This window comes from Enhydra lutris, unplaced genomic scaffold (genome assembly GCF_002288905.1).
Source record: "Enhydra lutris kenyoni isolate GAN:26980312 unplaced genomic scaffold, ASM228890v2 scaffoldscaffold68, whole genome shotgun sequence".
Lineage (NCBI taxonomy): Eukaryota > Metazoa > Chordata > Mammalia > Carnivora > Mustelidae > Enhydra > Enhydra lutris.
Window position 1 is genome coordinate 581,571 of NW_019154152.1, and position 20,381 is coordinate 601,951.

General features: G+C 46.3%; 1 protein-coding gene across 1 annotated transcript in view; it reads right to left on the reverse strand.

The window, feature by feature from the left end:
* Positions 1-6,208: 6,208 nt before the first annotated feature.
* LOC111159397 (spondin 1) overlaps positions 6,209-20,381 on the reverse strand; it is a 270,204-nt gene continuing 256,031 nt past the window's right edge. Inside the window, exons 9-16 of the mRNA XM_022521820.1 lie at positions 19,511-19,651; positions 18,772-18,847; positions 17,712-17,894; positions 12,947-13,117; positions 12,693-12,860; positions 11,786-11,950; positions 9,642-9,905; positions 6,209-7,763 (exon numbers count right to left, since the gene is read on the reverse strand). Coding sequence (XP_022377528.1) covers positions 7,600-7,763; positions 9,642-9,905; positions 11,786-11,950; positions 12,693-12,860; positions 12,947-13,117; positions 17,712-17,894; positions 18,772-18,847; positions 19,511-19,651 — 1,332 coding nt within the window. The 3' untranslated portion in view covers positions 6,209-7,599. The remainder of the gene's footprint in view (positions 7,764-9,641; positions 9,906-11,785; positions 11,951-12,692; positions 12,861-12,946; positions 13,118-17,711; positions 17,895-18,771; positions 18,848-19,510; positions 19,652-20,381) is intronic.

The window sequence follows — 20,381 nt, forward strand, 5'->3', positions numbered from 1 at the left end:
GATGGTTTAGCTTTCCTACTAAGGTGTGGCCTTCTTAGTGTCTCTACTGAATGCCCTTTGTAATCAGTGAGGACTCTCCAGTTTGGCTAATGGGAACCAAACAATTCCCAGCCCATGTGAGCTCTGGGGGACCATTCTATCCATAGCTCCTGGATCATCCTTTGCCCAACCTCAGGAGTTTCATCCTATATTTGGATATCTTAATATCCAGGAAAGACTTGAGACCCTATGCATATTTTTGGAGTTCTTTTTTTCTGTATAGCTCTCCCCTCCACAACTTTGCCCTGCAACTTTCTGTTGCCTCAAACTCCCAATGTCTGGGACAGATCTCCAGTATCTGTCTTTTCAGCTTAGGGAAACATTTATGCTCTGCTTGGAATCCCTTATCTACTCTGTAGTCAGGGCAATCTTAAGGCTTACCTTTTTGTTTCTCTCCCATCAGAGATGGTAGTCCTGTGCTGTCTGGTATATATAATGGTGAAAATAGGTGTTTCACATACTAATTCCAGTTTTCTGGTTGTCTACAGCAGGAAGGTAAATCTGCTTCCTGCTACTTCTCTCTTGGAAGCTGAAGTCTCTCCCATTTGATATCTGTCATACAATCAAAGGTGCCTTGTAGCCCTCTTATTTTACGATTTGAAATCTTATTTATTTGTTTTTAACAAAGAATGGCCAGTCTTGGGGCATGAATAATCCTTGTCTGTATGACCCATTTTTTTTCCTCTATAGCTACGGGATTGGGGAAAAAAAATTTTTTTTTTAAAGGACCGTACGGTAAATATAAATGTCATCTTGGGTTCTTTGGGTTATATGGTCTATGTCCCAGCTACTCCGCTCTGCCATTGTATCACCAAAGCCACCATAAACAGTGTATAAATGAACGAATGTGGCTGTGTTCCAATAAAACTTTATGTGGGGACACTGAAATTTGATTTCATATCGTTTTCATGTCATAAAATGTTAATCTTCTTTTGAATTTTTAAAAAAATGCATTTAAAATTGTAAAAACTGTTCTGTACGAAAACAGATGGCAGATTGGATTTGATCTGTGGGCCATGGTTTGCCAATCTTGCTCTAGAGCACATGTAGCATTTGAGATCACAGTCCCAACTTTAGAATCTCTTCTCTTTATAGATGTGAAAATTCTTTCAACCAGTATTTCCTGAATTGAGAGTCACGAATTCTGTCCTAGGAATTTTGTCCCTGTGTTACTTGTTTAGGGATTTACAGTATTTCGGGGTCGGACGTTATGCCTCACATCTTACACTGATGATTCCTCTAAATTTGGAGCTTCAAAATTTTAACACGTAAATTGGTCCCTTTATCATTTGGCTTTTAGAATTTGCTGTAATAAGGTTCTATATACATCAGATCCATGTTGTTCCTCTTCTGACTTCTCATCACTACCAGTTTTAATTTATTTCTCTTCCCTTTCCTGTACGTAAATGACCTCATTCAATAGCCAGCTGGCAGATAAATAGGATAGGTGATAATAAAGTGGTTATTTTCAGTATCACTTGGCCACTTAAGAGTATTTAACCAGTAACTGCATATAAAGTGTCAAAGAGCTTTTTTAGAAAAAAGGCATTTTAATTTGAACGGATGTCTTTGTGCAGGACTTCATTAGGTGTTCTGGGAAATGGATAAACGTGTAACATTTCCTTCCTATAAACTTTGGTATCTAGTGGAGGACGACTGCGAGTGAGAAGACAAGTGCCAGGGCAATAGTTAAAGGAGAGTGAGAAGCATGCATAAGGTTGTCTGGTCCTGCAGATGGTAATGTCCCTTCTGGAAGAGGTGAGGGAGCTTCTAAGAAGCGGTGCTTTAGCCAGAGCAATATGGATTGGTGGGGTCTCAGATGGGAGGAGAGGAAAAGAGAGGGGATGGGAAGGAAGGCTGGGGAAAAGCCTGGGTAAAGACATATAGTTGTCAGAATGCAGGGAGTATTCTGGGATTGGAACCTTAATCTAAAATGATTCTAAGTGCAATGGGAAAAAATAATGATAAAGTAGACCAGGTTTGGGTTGTAGAGAGCTTTAAATAGGATGGCCCTTCTGTACGTAATGGGGAACTGCCAAGGATTCTGAACAGGGAGTGCGTGGATCTAATCTAGCGGTATCGATGACAGCGTGGCTCTGAGGAAGGGTGGTCAGGTAGGAGGTTGTTAGAGTCATGGACTGTCTCTTTCCAATTTGTTCTGCCCCCCACATTATTGCAATGGCCTTTGAAGTAGTCTTTTTATTTGCATTTTGCCCCCACAAAGCTGTTCTGTAAATACAGCTAAAGGGATCTTTTTTAAGGCCATAAATTAAATGTTACGGTACTGCTTAAAATCTGTCATCACCTCATTGCACTTGGACTAATACCCAGATTCCTTCCCATAGTGTACAAAGCAAGCTCCTTGCAGGATCTGTCCTTTCCTTGCTTCTCACACTCAGGCTGATGTGCTCTCTTAAACCCTGTAGCATGCCAGAGTTTCCCAGACCATTGATTGACTTGACTATTCCAATTAGGTGTTTTATCCTTTTGCTTTTAATTTAGACCAGCCCCCTATAACACCACATTGCCCTGTATTTACTTAGGGGCACATCATAGATGAGGATTTTATCTGTCTTGTCTGATCTGTACTTGAGTGTCATAGTCTCCGTGAGGGCAGGAGCACATCTGTGTTTACTGCTTTACCCACATTGCCTGGCATGTGCAGAAAAACCATTTGATGAATGGTTAAGGCACACAGGCAACTCTCTAGTGGCAGAAATACATGGTGATTGTGGCAGGTACATGCAGGGTGAGTCCAAGAGGCATTCGGGAATGCGGATTGGAGCTCCAAAGAGGAGGCTAGGACTGCAAGTGCAGGTTGGGAATTTATCTATTTTGATCTGGTGATTACAGAGGTGGGAGTTGCTTGAAGTAGAGTTTATTTGAGGGAAGATTCAAGGGTAAAACTTTTGGGGAAGATGAACATTTGGGGATAAAACAGTAAAAGGCAGCACAAAGCCGAGAGAAGCAGCCGGAAACTGGAGACCCAGGATATTATTGTCAAGGAAGCTAAGGGGTAAGGGGGCGGTCAGAAGGTGTGAGTACTGTACGGATATGGGGGTGGGGCGTGGTGGGGACTAAGAGGCAGCAGTGATTGTGTAGATGTTGCTGAAGACTTCGAAAGTTTTGTGTCATCTGGTTGTGGGAACCAGATTATAGTGGGTTGTGGTGTGATTGGAGGACAAGGAAGTGGAGGAAGTGTGGGCTACTGTTCTGAGAAATTCTTTGGCAAAATCAGAGGGCGATAGGGCAGTTATCCTGCTTGCATATGGTTGGATGTTAGAGGAGTAAGAAGAGCCAGGGCCTGGTCCTTAATCCTAGATAAGTAGGTTTAAGGTCTGCAGTTAGGTATTGCCGGTAGACACAGATGCTCTGGAGACATCCAGAGGCTGACAGTTTGTGGGGCGGGGTGGGGTGGGGGGGATCCCTTTCTGCCTGGGGGTTGTGAGCGGCGTGCAGTTCTGCACTTCTCTGAGACTGTCTCGGGAACAGCCAGTTTGAAAACTTGGTCCTTCCCACTGTGGGGGAATGATACTTTTGCTAAATGTTAATTTAAAAAATCCAACTCTTAGAAAAATAATCATACTCTTGGATAGTGTGGCAATGTCAAATGAATGACTATAAAAGTTTCTGAACACTCATTTTCAATTTTTGTATCTCATTGTAGGCTGGTGACGGTTGGTGGAGGTTCGCAGGCTGCACGTCTCTGCGTAGCACCAATGTAGTGGGTAAGGGAGCAGGAGATTGAGGTATTTTTCACAAGTGCTCCTTCTGGCTTCCTTAGGCTCATGAATTCCAGGGGAAGATGGCAGTAGGAAATGCTTGCCTCCTAAAAACACAGACTCAACTTTTTTTTAAACAGGAAAAATACAAATTCTACTTTTATAAACATCAGGTCTTGTAAAGGAGTCAGTAGTCTTGAATAAGATGTTTGCCCTCTTCCCTTCTGCTAATACTTAGAATCATTGGAATAAAAAAACTGTTCAAAGACATAATAGTTAAAATGTGAGAACCGTTAACTGACATATGAGAAATCCTCGAATATGAGAACTATTACCAGTCAGTTCTAAGGGCAGGAAGTGGTTAAGAACATGTTCTGAATTTCATGAGAATTTAGAGCAATATGAGAAAATGTTAATGAATGCTATCTTATGTTCAACATTGTAAATGTTAAATGAAAAATCTGAAATTGCATTTTGGTCTGATGAGAGGCGGGTTGAAAGTATCGCATGTGTACTTTGTCAGGACATTCTCAGTTAGAGGTGACAGATGCAAGTCAGGCCAGCTTCAACACAAAGTGGGCATTTACTGGGTTCCGAAGAAGTGGGGGGCTGGTGGGGTGAAACTGGCATCCAGGGACTCCTCCATCAGCGTGCCGTCACGACTCGTTCTCAGGATGAGAACTAGTTTAACCGGGGAGATGGGTGGAGAAGTCCTCTAGTGTGAGCCAGTCTGTGTCAGAGCCCGAGCCAGAAAACGGGAAGTACCTGGCTTCCGCTCTCATGGCTCCTCAGGACCACAGCAGTGGTTTGAACGTGGGTTCCCTGTGCTCAGCCATGGCAGGACTTCTTGCCTCTCTTCCCCATTGAGTGTATAAAACTTTCCAAACCCACAGGGATCTAAAGCAGGGATGCTGTTATTTAAATCTGACATTTTTGTACAGATCTTTTGCTCACAGATTTCAAAGGATTCAAATTGAAGAATTATCTTCATGCTCATTAGCATTCAGTTGCTATTTATAGTTTTACAGCCTCTCCTTTTCAAAAGAGACTAATTTATTTCACTCATTCTCTCCCTACTTTGGGCGATATGAAGAATGACATCAATCACTGTATTGTTAAAATTAATAGCACCAAATAACCAAAGAGTGGGGTGAATGTGTCTTCCTTGATTCTGTGTTGTAATTAGGGATTAAACATGTATGTTTACTCTTACTTGGACAGTAGTGTCCATTTCTTAAGGGTGTATTTAACTCGGGGTGGGGGGGAAAGGGACATACCGTCCTGGTACACTGTAATATTTAGCTCCTTTAATCTCTTGCCTGAAACATGTGGGCTGTTGTTAGGTCACAGAGATCATTTGATATAGAGAATTATTGTGTATTGACATTTTAGCCACAGATTTGACCTGTACTAAGTTTCTGGAGAATTGTAGTCTTGTGAGCATATGTAAGAAGTATACAGACTTCTGAGTATGCCTAAGACATGTTTAATACACAAAGTTTAAATTGTAAGCATAGCACGATATCTTTAATTTTTTTTCCGTTCTGGGTCTGAAGAAGCCCAGGCTTTATTCTCTTTTGTTACAACAGATTTCCTTCAATTAATGCAGTGGCAAGGAAGGTGGCAGGTGAGTGACCCATTGTCTGCTTGGGGAATAGATCTCTAAACTTACTGTCCTTTTAAAATGTGAATGTAAATTGGGTTACAGCTGGTTTGCCATTGATGATACATACAACAATTGTAGCTCCCCTTTATGTGGCGGTTCTTACTGGGTGTCTTATGAGCAGTTTATTATCTCAAGTGGAATTTGAAACATTTCATTGTTGTAGTAAAAAAAAAGTCTTTATTTCCAAAAGGATTGGTTAGCTAGGAAAACTATAAACTACCTGACCCAAGACTTTGGTAAGAAAGAGATTTGATGCTTCTTATAAATTCCCCCTTGCAAAAGAAATAACGCTTACGTAACAAGAAATAGGTTACCCATTCTCAGCCATTAACCAGTTACCTGGTTTTAAGTTTCCACAATTAGGACTTAAAATGTATCCTAGAGAGACCTGATAAGAACACGAGACACTAGGGTGGCTTGTTCTTAGACTTATATAGGAATCACTGATGTGCGGAACTTTGATTTTTGTGGGTTAAAAATAAGCATGCCAGGCATAATGTTGCACAAGTGGGCAGATTCTGTATCGAGACTTTCTGTCCAAATTAAACCTCTTATTTCTTTATATTATGCTCCTTTGTGGGGCAAGATAATTCATTTAAAGATTACAAAGATAATACTGGACACAACTCAAAGTTCCAGAAGACTCTGGGATGTGGTAATAAGGGTCCCTCTCCAATGAGGGAGCAAAAATCATTATCTTATGCTGAATATGAATCAGTGGGCTAACTGAAAAAGGCCCAACCTTCTGAACACTTAATAGTTTAAAAACACGAAGACAGACCCAAATGAGTTTTTTATTGAAGATTCAGGGCTATATCATATATATGTGGTGTTTGGAAATATCCTGATGTGTTTAATGCAAATTCTTAAAGTAATGTACTCAAGACACTGAATGCATCTCATCCATGGTACATATTTGGACTAAGCGTAATGATAAACCTGCAACAGAAATGAAAGTTTTAACAATAAACGAATGAATAAAAACAGCTGCTGTACTCAGCTCAGTAAAAATGTCTTCTTACACGAATTGTTGATAGTGAGAATCCCTGAATTTGATGCTGATGCGTGCTCAGAAGGGAAAACCATGGCCTTGGAGGACCAGAGCCCTGGTGTGGAAAGCCCAGGTAAAGTTTGGCTTTCCCCAGATTTTCCTATCCAGCCCAATTCTGTACTATTCCTTTCTCCCTCGATTTCTGTCTTGCTTGGTTTCTGAAATACTTTATCTTTCTACATCTAAAACTTTAGGCTTAAAACAAACTCTTCAAAGTATAGATAGTATTTCAAACAGTAGCTTGGTGGGATGAGGGCAGACACTGTTAACTAAAAAAAAGGCTAGGTGTGTGTCCGAAGATATTAAAAGCTCAGGCTGGGGACTGCTAGGGAGGCCAGTTTTGCTGCCTTGTTTCTAGTAAGGATGAGGTCAGAAGGTTTAGAAGGCTGGCTTCCCGGGAGAATTGTGACACACAGAAGAAGAAAGCTAGGGAAAAATACTTTCTAGACTTAGTACCTTTTACCTCAGATGTAATAACTGGCGACCTTACATTCCAGTAAAGCAGCCATCATTTCCTTTCTCTGGGATATCAGGAACCAACATTAGAAGGGGAGATAAATGTATTCAGAACTTCAGAATTTCTGGAAGAAAAGCCACCCTCTATCAGTGCTCTTCATGTCTACCAGCTGTTTTCCCCACAAGGAGACTCAACAAAGGAGCTAAAGTTCCACTAAATGAAAGGACACGGGCAGACAAGAGGTTCCTACATGAGCAAGCAGGCCGAAGGCAAGAACGAGAGGCATCTGTGCTCTCCGTCTCAGCAGGACAGCTTCCTCTGGGAGTCCCTTCCAGCCCCAGCTGCCTCCCTGTGGAGGAGGCCAGGCTTCTGTGTGCCCCCCAGGTGGGACACATTTCCGTCTAGGACAGGGGGGCTGGCACTTCTCACTTCTGTGCTGGAGGAGGGCCAGTTGGGGAGGAGGGCGCCCCACACAGCCTGTGCCTACCAAGCTGTGGACAGAAAGGATGGCCCTGGCCTCCACAAGACTACTGGGCGAACCGGACTGCAGAAATGAACACTAGCATATACAATTTAAATTGCCTTAAACAACAAGCAGACAGACACTCCAGCCATTGGCGACTGTACGAATCTAGGGTGTGGCCCTGGACCACTTACACCCTGGCTAACAAGGGTGCACGTTGCACGCTCTGATCTCCTTCTTGTCCTTGCAGCTGCTAAACTGGGAGCTTTTGAACCTCTTCTTGACGGTCATGTAGCGTTCCTGGATGCCGCCGCCACACAGTTTAGTGCATTCCGACCAGGCTGTCCACGGGCGCATCCTGCAGCCTGGAAGCATGGGAAAGCCCAGTTAGGGCAGCAGACATCGGGAGACCCCCCCGAATGCTGAACTCCAGTACACAGCTGTCAGGCTGAAGGGTCTAGGCTTCCCTGCTCTTGAATGAAATGATAGGTTGAGTTTAACAATGGCTCGAATCCTTATTAGGGAACTTGCGCCCCTCTGACAGCCAGCCAGAAATGACCGATCCTGCTTTGTAGCATTTCATCAAGGGCAGGAGTCCGCATCTCCACCTCCAGAATCTAGGCTGGGCTGTAGGATTTGTTTTGGCCAATGGGACAGGAGCAAACAGGGCTTGGAAAAAAAGCTGCTGGGAACACTCCTGCCACCACGGAAGCAAGCTGGCTAAACTACTGGAGAGGCTCCAGCCAGCCCTGTGGAGGCCCCAGAAGTGCAGGTGAGGCCGGTCTACACCTTCCAGCTCCATTGAGCCTCCAGCTGACTGGAGCTTCATGGGTCTCTCCCAGACCTCAGAAGGTCGTCTGGCTGAGCCACCCCAAGTCCCTGGCCCAGGAATCACAGTAGTGATTATTTTGGGGCGGCTTGTGGCTGCGGTTAACCACTTTCTCCTAATGCTTTGCTCCCCATGTACTTGGCCTCCTATAAACCCAGGTATAATTTCTTATTGCCTCTACACAGGTAAATATGGCTGCCTTAAAACTTCCCTCGGGCACCTGGTCAGTTAAGTGTCCGACTCTTCATTTCGGCCTAGGTCATGATCTCAGGGTCATGAGAACGGAGTCCTGTGTCGGGCTCTGGGCTCATGGGGCTTCGGCTTGAGCCGCTCTCTGCGCTGCACCCCCGCCTTCCCGCTTGCTCGTGCGTGTGCTCTTTCTCTCTCTCTAAAACAAAAACCCCTTCCCTGACTCCCAGAGGTTAGGTTAGATCTTTTGGAAAAAATGTTTCCATGTCCCTCTCTGTTACTCTTGTATAACCAAGCACGGTTATGATTATCCATCCAATACTATGCTAAGTTTCATGGAGAAGACCATGGCACAGCGCCTGCTTGGCACATAGTTGGGCTTAATGAACATCTGTTGAGTGACTGACTGACTATATGTCCAACAGACACCACTCGGATACGTGCACAGCTCCTTAACAGAAAGGAAGGGAACTATTGGGGAGCGTTTCATGATCTGCATTTTTCTCTTTGTCTTAGCTGGAACCCCAGCTCTAGTGAGCTGGAGGTGAAATGTCTTAAAGAAGAGAAAAAGGGTTAACTTGAGCTGTGCCTTTTGAAATAGAAACTCCATACCCATTAACCTTTAACTTTACATGGTACCTTCCTCACCCACTCCAGGGAATCTAAACACCATCGATTGTCTGTACCCAGGACTGAACCATGAGTCTTTCCAACTCAGTATCTCATCTGATTGCTAATGATACTGCAGTCCTTGCCTGTGGACCAGCTTATTCAACAGTGAAGCCCCAGGCTGGCTTTTTTCTTTTTCTTTTTTTCAAATGCTGGGGTAGGGGACATATTTTCCTGGGCTACAAATAGAACTAGGCTCTGTGCTTGTGTTTGCCACGTCCAGACCACTCAACACAGGTCTGTTAAAGTCCCTCTTGCGTAAAACTGCCTGCAGAATCAAGTCTTAAATCCTCAGCAGGCCACTGGATTTTTTATGGTCTGGTCCCCCCCTTCCCTATTCCCCCCCACCCCAGCCTGTTTTCCTGCCTCTTCCCTTGGGCTCTGCTCCACTGCCTCTGTTTCATCGACTGTCTCATGCTCTTTGGCACTTCTCTGCCTTTGCAAGTACTGTTTCTGCTGCCTGGGATGCAAGCCCCTGTCAGTTTTTCAAGACCCACTTGCATTTCCCCTGCTTCGACAGTGCCCTGAAGTCCAGCCTCCCTTTGAGGAGCAGTACCTGGAAACGGCTCGCCATCGGACTCCTCCCGCAGCTGCTCACTCCTCCGGCTCTCTCGGGCCTCCCTCCAGCGCAGCTTCTGGATGGAAGGATTTTTCAGGCATTTCCGGACGCGGCACTTTTTCCGCTGTACAGTCTCTGGGCAGGGTGCACCTCCAAACTGAGGCTCCATTTGGATCATCCGGGTTCGAATCATGTGGCCTTTCCCACAGGACTTGTTACATTCTGACCATTGGGACCACTCAGTGAGCTCGCAGTCGATGGCTGGCAAGACACAGAGGGGCATGAGTGTAGCTCACTCCCGTCTGAAACATAAGGCCACTTAACACCTTACTTTGAACATCTCAATCCAAGCCTGTGAGAAATGCAAAGAAGGTGCTGATAGAACTGAGACTCCTAGAAGTGGACTTCCTCCAGCCTGTGTGGTTAGTAAGCAGCAGAGGCAGGCTTGGTGCCCAGGCCTTAATCAATATGCTGTGCCGACAGGACAAAATGCTTTGGGGGGAACTTGGGAGATATGTTCAGAGCCTCTTGCCTTGCCCTGTATCTGGAATATTGTCTAATCAGCCTCTAGTGGCATAGAATGGCCTCTCACAGTCCCAGGGACTTGGGAGTTTCTCAGGGAAGGCACAGCTCACTGGTGTGGTCTTGCACAGCTAGACCCCGAAGGACCAGAAACCAAGGCCATAGTGACTTTTGCTGTAGGACCCTATAGCTTGTCTTGTTAGACATCATCTGTGCAAAAAACACAGGAGCCAGAATTGGGGAATTCACTAGAGAAGAGGAGTGAGAACAAGTGTTGTCTTATGGTTTATCAGGGTTACAGGCTCTAGCATATTTACTAAGTCAGGATCTCACAGATGTAGGGGGGAAACCCAACAGTTGGATTCTCATGGATTCTCAGGCCTCCTGAGGAGGCCAAAAATTCTGCACTCCTCACTGGCTTTGCAGAGGACAGATCCAGGCTGGATCTAGGAAGAACTCATTTTGGTCAGTAGTTTTGGGCCTTTATCCCTGGGAGCTCAGGCAGCTTTCTTCTCTGTAAAATGTGGATAAAGGTATTTTCCCCATTAGGTTGTGAGGATTAGGTGAAGTAATACTTCCAGCCCGGTTTCTGGTGCACAGTGAATGTTCATCTTTCTTCTCCATTCAGTGAGCCCTGTGACTATATGGTTACAGGGGTAGCTATCTCGGTCAGGAGTTCAGGAACCCCAGCTCTGGTGAGCTGGGTTGAACACAGGGTCAATCTTAGTTGTTAAAAGCCACAGGCTCAGTTTAATGGTCTTGGGTGTTCTCCACCCATGACCGAGTCTGTAAACTGTAAAGTGGAACACTGAGGCCTATGCTTGTCAGGTCTAGTGCTTGACACGTTGTGGCAATTATGTGGTTTAATTCACAGAGCAACCTAGGAAGTGTGTCCGCTGTTTTACAGATGAGGAACAGGGATGCTAAGTCATCCGCTGAAGGTTGTGCAGCCTGTAAAGGGACAAAGCTGGGACTTGAACCCAGGCAGGCAGCCTGAGTAGTAACAAGGAAGACAGAGCAAGAAAAACCAAGTGTGTTTCAGAGGAAGCCAGAAAACAGATCCTAGCAAGTGTGTTTGATTTTCTACCTCCTAAAAGAGAAATGGGCTCTCTCTCCTTGGAGGTTAGTACCTGTGAAATACAGCTCATCACAAGGGTGGGGGTTGGGGGAGTTGGGGTCAGGCATCGAGTCTTTCATGGCTCATCTTGGCAAGGCTGCAAATATAGGAGTCATTGATTTAATGTCCACCCTCTGGTCATGGGTAAATGGTCCCAGGGAGAAGAAAGAGAAGTAAAAAACATGGAAAACTCATGGATCAGACAGTTCTGAGGGTTTTGGGGTGGGGCGGGCGGGGAGACAGGCCCTATGTGATAAGGCATCTTGAGTCTGTGCTAAGTGTTCAGTGTGTAGTTTGGGTGTTTTGTAGCCGGTAGTGGGATCCCCTCTTGCTGCTGAGGAGACTGAGAGTTCAACAGCTTTGCTAACACAGAGACCCAAAGCCCATGCTCTTTCTCCCTAGCAGACAGCTGTACTATAGGACCTGGTAGGAGGACCCCCACCCAGCGCTGGGTAACAGGAAAGGGGGTGTGGTGGGGGGCACCAGGAGCCCCAGGACTTACGGCATTCGGGCAGCATGCACTTTTCCATCTGCTCCAGCTCCTCATTGCAGTCCCCGAGTTCGGCCAGAGACTTGAGCATCCGCTGGCGGGTCCGCATGCCCTTCCCGCAGGTCACGCTGCAGTCACTCCACTCAGACCACGGGGACAGCAAGCACGGGATGGTATCTAGGCCAAGAGCCAGGTTTGCCCCTGAGAACAGGCTCCTTTTACCTTCTCTGCTCTCTTTGTCCCCCCATCCCCTGTCCCCCACTCTGGCACCTGGAGTCTAGTGAAAGGGACTGATGGTTTCAAATGCCCCAAGGGACCCCACACAGCAGGAAGTGGCTCAGCAGACTACGGCTCTTGTCACTCCTGCATCTCCCCTGGGGGTCAGGACAGCAGAAGTAACTCCGTAATATGAATACCCAAGTCCCCGCCCAAAACAGCACCCAATCCCTAAGAACCATGCAATAAAGTTTTGGACACTCACTAAAATCTTTGAATGTCCGGACGCTTGTGTGCCTATGTATGCTTGTGTACGGATGTGTGGCCCTGTGCATATTTTTGCATAAAGCTGGGGTTGTAATGGTTTATGAGGCCAGGCAAGGCCGATGCAGAACAAGAGTGGGGACCTATGACCTGTGGACTGGATGTCCCGCCTGAAAGTTCTTATTCCACCCCTCCCCCACAACCAAGGTACTCTGGGGTCCTATACAACACAGCTGCAGGTGGATGCTTTCCAGAGGCCACCAGTTTGCCATCTTAGCATTGCTCACAGTGTTCAAGGGAGGCCCCTCTCTTTGGGTCTGCTTGGTGGACAGAGGACCCTGTTTTCTCCCAGCACCCACCCAGCCTCCTGTCTTGCTGCTGGGGAGGTAGTAAGGGTGCTGGGATCCTCCACACCAATCCCAGCCCCACACCCACTCACGACACTCGGGCATCATGCACTTCTCCGCCTGGGATGTCTCGGCCTTGCACATGGAGCCGTCCGCCGGGCTCATCTTGACCATGCGGTGCCGCTTCTTCATGCCCATCCCGCAGGTAGCGCTGCACTCATCCCACTCGCCCCACTCGGTCATCAGGCAGCTGCTGGGAGCTGGGAGGCCAGCCCTGTTGGGGTGGTGTCTGCGGCCTCGGCCACTGCCCTCCCCATCCCCGCACTCCCTGGGCGACCCTACTCACAGCATTCCTCGTTGACTGTGCACTTCTCCGTCTCCTCGGTGGGCAGCGTGCACACAGAGCCGTCCTCCGGGAACTGCTTCACATACCGCTCCCGGGACCGCATGCCCATGCCGCAGGAGATGCTGCATGGTGACCAGGTGATCCACTCGGACATGGTGCAGGTGGAGCCCTCTGCAACACACGAGCGGACGCTGCAGGCCTGTGCGCCCAGCTCTCCGGGACAGGGAGCCGGAAGCAACTGGCCAGCTTTCCCATTGCCTGTTCTTGCCTCTTCTGTCCAAGACTAATTCACCGTATAATCATGGGTTTGTTTTGGGTTTTCTGTCTTGTTCCGCTAATCTATAGGTCTATTTTTGCGCTAGTACGTGGTCTTGAGGGGGAAATACAGTCTCTTCAATAAATGGTGTTGGGAAAGTTGGACAGCTACATGCAAAACAAGGGAATTGAACACTTACCTTACACCATGCACAAACTCAAAATGCATAAGGGACCTAAATGTGAGACCTGAGAGCACAAAATCCTAGAAGGGAGCACAGGCAGTAGTTTCTGATAATCGCTATAGCAACATTTTTCTTGATAGGTCTCCTGAGGCAAGAATTAAAAGCAAAAGTAAACTATTGGGATTACATCAAAATAGAAACTTTTGCACAGTAAAGGAAACAACAAAATAAAAAGGCAGTTTATAGAATGGGAGAAAATATTTGCAAATGATCTCTCTGATAAAAGGTTACTATCCAAAATATATAAATAACTTAAAAAACTCAACACCCCCAAAATAATCCAGTTAGCAAATGGGCAGAAGACATGAACAGACATGTCTCCAAAGATGACCAACAGATAGCCAACAGACACATGAAAAGATGCCCTGGGGGAAATGCAAATCGCAACTACAATGAGCTATTAACCTCATACCTGTCAGAATGGTGAAAATAAAAAATATAAGGAGCAAGTGTTGGCAAGGATGTGGAGGAACAGGGAAGCCTCATGGACTGTCGGTGGGATTGCAAACTGGTGTAGCTACTGCGGAAGACAGTATAGAGGCTCCTGAAAAAGAACGATCGTATGATCCAGTCATCGCACTATTGGGTATTTACCCAAATTAGAAAAAAACACTAATTTGAAAGGATATATGCACTCCTATATGAATTGTAGTGTTTACAGTAGCCAAATTCTGGAAGCAACCCAAGTGTCCATCACTTGGTGAATGGATGAAGAAGATGTGGGATATGTATTTAATGGAATATTTTTCAGCCATAAGAGTAAAACCTTGCCAGTTGCAGCAACACGGATGAAAGTGGGGAGTAGAATGCCAGTCAAAATAAGTCAGACAAATCCCAGAGGATTTCCCTTAATGTGGAATTTCAGAAACAAAAAGGGAAAAAGTCTTATTTGGTTTGTTTCTTAACTATGGAGAAACTGACAGTCACCAGAGGGGAAGGGGACGGGGACAGGTGAAATACGTGAAGGGGACTCAGAGTAGAGTTATCACAATGAACACTGTGTAACGTACAGAATTACTGAATCACTGTCTTGTACACCTGAAACTAATATAACACTGTGTGTTAAATATCCTGGAATTAAACCTAAAAAGAAAATGAAACAGGATAGCTACTCAAGGGGAGTCAGGCAGTTGAGGATGGACAGGAACTGAAAAGGTATACATCTTGAAACCAGGAGTTGTTCTCCAAGAAGGCAGGCCTTCCAGGTACATAGGGACACTTAGGACTCGAGCAAATCTGAAAGCTGCCTGGACGGGTAAAGGAATGTTTTACTGTACATAAAGTAAAATTTAAGATAAGTCATAATCTACAGTTACATGGCTGCATGGGCTAGGATTATCCTACATCTAAGACCATTAAATAAAATGAAAAATTCACTTCCTCTGTCACAAACTACATTTTAAGTACACAGTAGCCATGTGTGATGAGTGGCTACTATTTTGGCCAGTACAGATACAGAACTTGTCCATCACAGAAAATTCTAATGGACAGTGCTGGGAAGATATTAATATATATTCTGAGATACAGGGTAAGCTCTTTTGCTCCAAGGAACCAGAGATTTTTTTTTTTAGTTGTTGTCTAAAGCTGCCAGTTCCCAGTCTAGAAAAATTAATGAGAATTTGATTACTGAGGGTGAAGATTGTGACTGGCCTTTGGACACAGGGACCTGAGAATGGACATGGGATGGATTTATACCCAAACAGTTGATTATACTCAGTGACCCCAGACCGCTCACTGCCTCTATGGAGGCTGGTTATAATGGGGGAATAAATGGTGGGGGGCGAGGGCTTGTCTGTGTGTGCTAGAGAGGGGGACATAACCAGTCTGCTGTGTTGACATCTTGAGCGTATATGGCTTTGCTCCCATCACTAGGTGTTAGCAAAGGCCTTGATCATATAGTAGACACTCTGGAGGTTGGTGGAAAAGATCATCAAAGCTCTCAGCATGGCTTGGTAGTCCTGTTTCCAAGTAGTGGTGGGGGTGCCACTCCTGGTGGAAACAGAGGTGAGTGGGTGGGTGTGCATGTGTGTCTGCCTGCTTAGTTCTTAAAAAAAAAAAAAAAAAATGAAGTCTTTCATCTATCCATTTATTCCTGTCAATAAAGATTTACTGAATGCTCTGAATGCTTCATGGTATGCTCTTAAGTTAAAAAAGATGTGTAAGAGCTGAATCGTGTTCCATTTTCGAAAGAGATAGGCACAATAATTCCAGGTATGGAAAGCAGGACAACAAAGGTAAGCCCAGGGAATTGAGCAGAGAGGGGGAAAAATGCACTCCTTCTTGGAGTATGGGAGAAGATTTCACACAAAAGGACACATCTAAGTATACTTTCGTTGGGTAAAGGGTATCTGCACTTAAGGTGACGGGAAAGCTTATGCAAACACCTCTGTATAGAGAGTGCATGTACGTGGTAGTAGGAGGTGAAGCTAGAAAGGATTGAGTGTGAGTCCAGCCTGCCCATGTCCGTGACTGTCACTTGCACATGGGTGATGCCTAGGCATGGTTATTTAACCTCCGGATAGTGCCAGTGGTGTGTGTAGTTAAGAAATCCCCATTGGAACCACACGTTAGACCCAGAGACAAGGATAACAAAAGGCAGCACACACTACCAACGAGAACATTATGTTCCAGTGTAATAATTGTTAAGGGACATCTGTCAAATAAATAAAAAAAAATCTTTAAAAAAAATAATAATGGTTAAAGGAACAGGGCTCTACAAGCCACAGTTCAGGCTTTCCAGAATCTGGTAAGAAAGATGTTACCCCAGGAAGGCAGAATATGGTCCTCATCTACCTGAGTACGTACTAACAGGTATACCTTGCTCTGAAGAAACTCCACTCCTCCTGATTTCAAAACTTAACTACAAAGCTACAGGAATCAAAACCCAGTGGTGTTGGTGTAAGAACAGACATACAGGCCAATGGACTAGAATAGAGAGCGAGGCTAGAAACAAAGTCTCATGTCAATGGGCAAATGATTTGACAAGGGTGCCAAGACCATTCAGTAGAGAAAGGACAGTCTCTTCAACAGATGGTACTGGGAAATTTGGATCTCCACTGATTTAAGAATGAGGTTAGACTCTTACCTAAAATCATAGTCAAAAATTACCTTGAAATGGACCAGAGACCTAAACAGAACTAATACCAAAAAGCTCTTAGGAGAAAACACAGGGCAAAACCTTCATGACATTAAGTTTAGCAACGATATCTTGGATAGGACACCCAAGGCACAGGCAACCAAAGAAAGAGCCAAACCAGATTTCAGGAAAATTCAAAACTTGTACAAAAGGACAGTCAAGAGGGAACAGGTAATCTAAAGAAGGAGAGAACATATTTGCAAATCCTGAATCTGCTAAGGGATTAATACCCAGAATACATGGAGATAGAAGGGTTCGCTCCCCTCCAAAGGGCCTTACCAAAGGCAGGAACGGCAATAGACCACTGTGGGAGTATTTAAGACCATCCCCGGGAAGGGCCAGAGGGTGAATGACCTGCGGTGGGAGAAGCTTCCTTCAATTATCCTCGGCTTGGAAGTGGTTTTCTTCCTGCCATGAACCAGCCCCAATTCTGCCTCCCTTCCTGTTGCCTCAAGGCACCTCTGAGACAGTTAAGATCAAAGTCCCGTGAGAGTCTAGATCTGTCCAGGTGGGGAACGGGGTCGTGCTCTGGGAAGCAGGCTTCAGCACGGCAGGCAGCTCGGTGCCATTCTGAAGCTTGAGCCATCACCACAGCGGTGGTGCGAGCTCCTAGCTCAGGTCTGATTTTTGAGCAGTAGCAGAATTCTTGCAGTTAGCCCAGCGGTCCTGACAAAAAAAGTAGGTGCTCTCACTCAGGTGGGAGGGAGACATGAAGGTCCATGAATGACACAGAATCAGGGCGATGGATTCAATGGTGGCCAACTTGTTCCCGGTTCCTTCAGAAGACACTGGAGTGAAGGGGAAGCAGGCGGCGCTTCATAGTTCTAGATTTGTCATACGATATTTGCTAGCTCTTTAGTGACCGGTAGGTCACTGATTCCATGCTGGGAGGGAGTTGGTGGATAATATCAAGAATTCTTCTGATGTTCTAAGACATACAGGTTTTTAGAGCTCCCGAGACATTGTTGGAGCTGGGGGGTCTTCCCTAGTGGTCCCCACTGGCCATGACAGGCAGGTTCCTGGTGCCCTCCTAGGGACACTGATCAGGTACGAGGGGCTGGCAGAGGCAGGTAGCCCCTCCCTTCCTCTGGCTCTGCCGCCACTGGCGCCCCCAGGGCTGCACGCTTACCTTCATCACTGCAGCCCGGGCCCATGCAGGGCTGGAAGTCCTGGGTATCCGGGCAGGGGACACTGAGGTCCAGCTGCGCCTTCAGCATGCGCTGCCGCATCCTCTTGCCTTTGTCGCAGGTGGAGGAGCTGCAGGCGGACCACGGGGACCAGTTGGAGTAGATGCAGGTTTCAGGGGTGTCATCTGGAATGAATACATAACAGGTTTTCCCCTGGGAGCCTGTGGACACCGGGCTGGCCCTCTCCTCCACCCAAGCTCATGTGGGGGTAAGGAGATCCCTGCCACGTGACTGGCCTTAGCAAACCTGGGTACTCACTGTTGGGGTAGAAGCTGCTACTTGCCTTGAAGAATTCTATTTTAATCATTGCAATAATATCTAAACAACAGGGAAGACCTCTTACTGTCCCTTCCCCTCAATACGTGAAGGGCTTTTCATTTCTAGTCCCTTCTTCCCAATGACCCTGTAACAGGGGTCACCTCAGGGCAGCCCGCATTCCCTGACCATGTACGACATGCCAACAGCATTCTAGAACCTTCCATGTTTCATCCCTTTGGATTCTTACAACAACTCTCAACAAGGCAGGTTCGGTGATCATCCCCATTTTACAGGGAGGATAATGTGGTGGGATGGGAGCTGCTTGTTCAAGGCCCCAGGAAGAGCCCTGGTTGTGTGACTCTAGATCCGATGAGGAAACAGGCTCCACCCTCAGCTCTGCCCCTCCCCCAAGGGTAGGATCCCTTTCCTCACTGGGGAAGTGGATGCATCCACGCCGGGCACACAGGCCGGTGTGACAAAGCCAAGCACGCTGGGGATACCATGATGCCCCCTCCAAAGGCCCGATACCTGTGGACACATATTCCCATATCCCACTTACACCAACTCCTTTCTACCTGTGCCCAGTCGTGGCCTTATTTTGGATTATCTTCCATGCAGAAGTCCTCAAAGACAGGATTAACAGGTCAAAGGACCAGATGTTTTTGTAGCTTTTAACACCTGTTCAGAAAACTGCTTTCCCAAAAGGTACTGTCAGTTTACGAAGGACGAAGGACGACTACATACCTTCATCTTTCTCTTCTGGAGCCAAATCTGCTACAATATCATCAACATTATCAGGCACAATGTTGCATTGTTCCCCCTGCGAAAGAAGGGCTCACATTAAAGAATGGCATGTGTCGGGGAAGGAGGGGGTCATAAAATTGGATGCCCGCCCCATGTACAAATCCCAGGCCACGGTGGAGTTCTGAGCCAACTTTTACCATTGGACTGAAAGAAAAATGGCAAGAAAGCCGCAGCTTCCCCCTTCCTGACCCATGGCAGGTATTAGTAATTAACTGTGGAACTCACAATAAAACCTAATTGTCTGGATCGAATCATTCAGTTGAGAACGACCTTACCCTTAGGTTTATTTTGCTCATTTATACCCTGTGAATAATTCACATGCTTAGAAACCTTGGGAGGGGGCGCCTGGGTGGCTCAGTGGGTTGAAGCCTCTGCCTTCGGCTCGGGTCATGATCCCAGGGTCCTGGGATCGAGCCCCGCATCGGGCTCTCTGCTCAACAAGGAGCCTGCTTCCTCCTCTCTCTCTGCCTGCCTCTCTGCCTACTTGTGATCTCTGTTAAATAAATAAAATCTTTAAAAAAAAAACAAAAACAAAAACAAAAAAAAACCTTGGGAGGTCCAGGAGTTCTAGATTTCTGGAATATGCAAGGGACCCCACGATTCTTGAGCAGAAAGGGGTACAGTCTGCTTACACTCCTGGCGGGAAGGGTCTGTACCAGGGTGCACTCTACGCCATTACCTTCCGGGCGATTCTCTCGATGACAACTCTGGCCACTTGAGTGATGGACCCGCCCTCTGGATCATAAAAAGGACTCTGAGGATGGTCCAGACTGGTCAAGGGCCGGATTTTCTCCTGGGGAATTGTGGGCTTGTTGGGTGACTGTGGGGGAAGGGGGGTGGAACACAGATACAGAGTATGGGAAACAAAGGAGTTAAAAACCACAAAAGCAATTGGATTATAATAGGATCAGAACAAAAGTGGTGATGGAGATTTCACAACAGGTGTAACCCCTATGGCTGTTGATGCAATTCTATCCCGACTATACACCGTGCAAGGAAATTGGTGACCTGTGCTTTCAGATCTCCCAGGTACACAAGATTCCATCCTGATGAAGAAAAGATTTCAGAGAGGTAATTCCAGCCAGGAGACAGTTGACCCAGGCTGGCCTGAATCCAAAGCTCTTTCTACTAGACCAGGCATTAGCAAACGAGTCCATAGAGCATCAGATGGTAAACATTTCAAGACTCTGTGGGCCCTCCTGGGTCGGCTACCACGACTCCACTCAGCTGATGTAGTGAGAAAGCAGCCCCCGACAACAGGTAATTGGGGTGGCTGGGTTTGAATTTACAACTCAGGTGGTAGTCCTGATTTGGCCCACAAACCATAGCTTATCAGTGTCCCTTCTAGATGGTCCTGCCACTGGTTTTCTAAGGGCTTCACATTTCCATGCAGTTGGCGTACCGACCACAGCTGAAGAATTTTAACACTCAGGACAGAATCCAAATTCCTTAACCTGGCTGGCTGTCTGGAAACCTCCAGAATCTGGCCTAGTCTAATGTATGGACATCAACTTCGGTTCCCCATTCTCACCCCTTCTCTTGCCCTTACC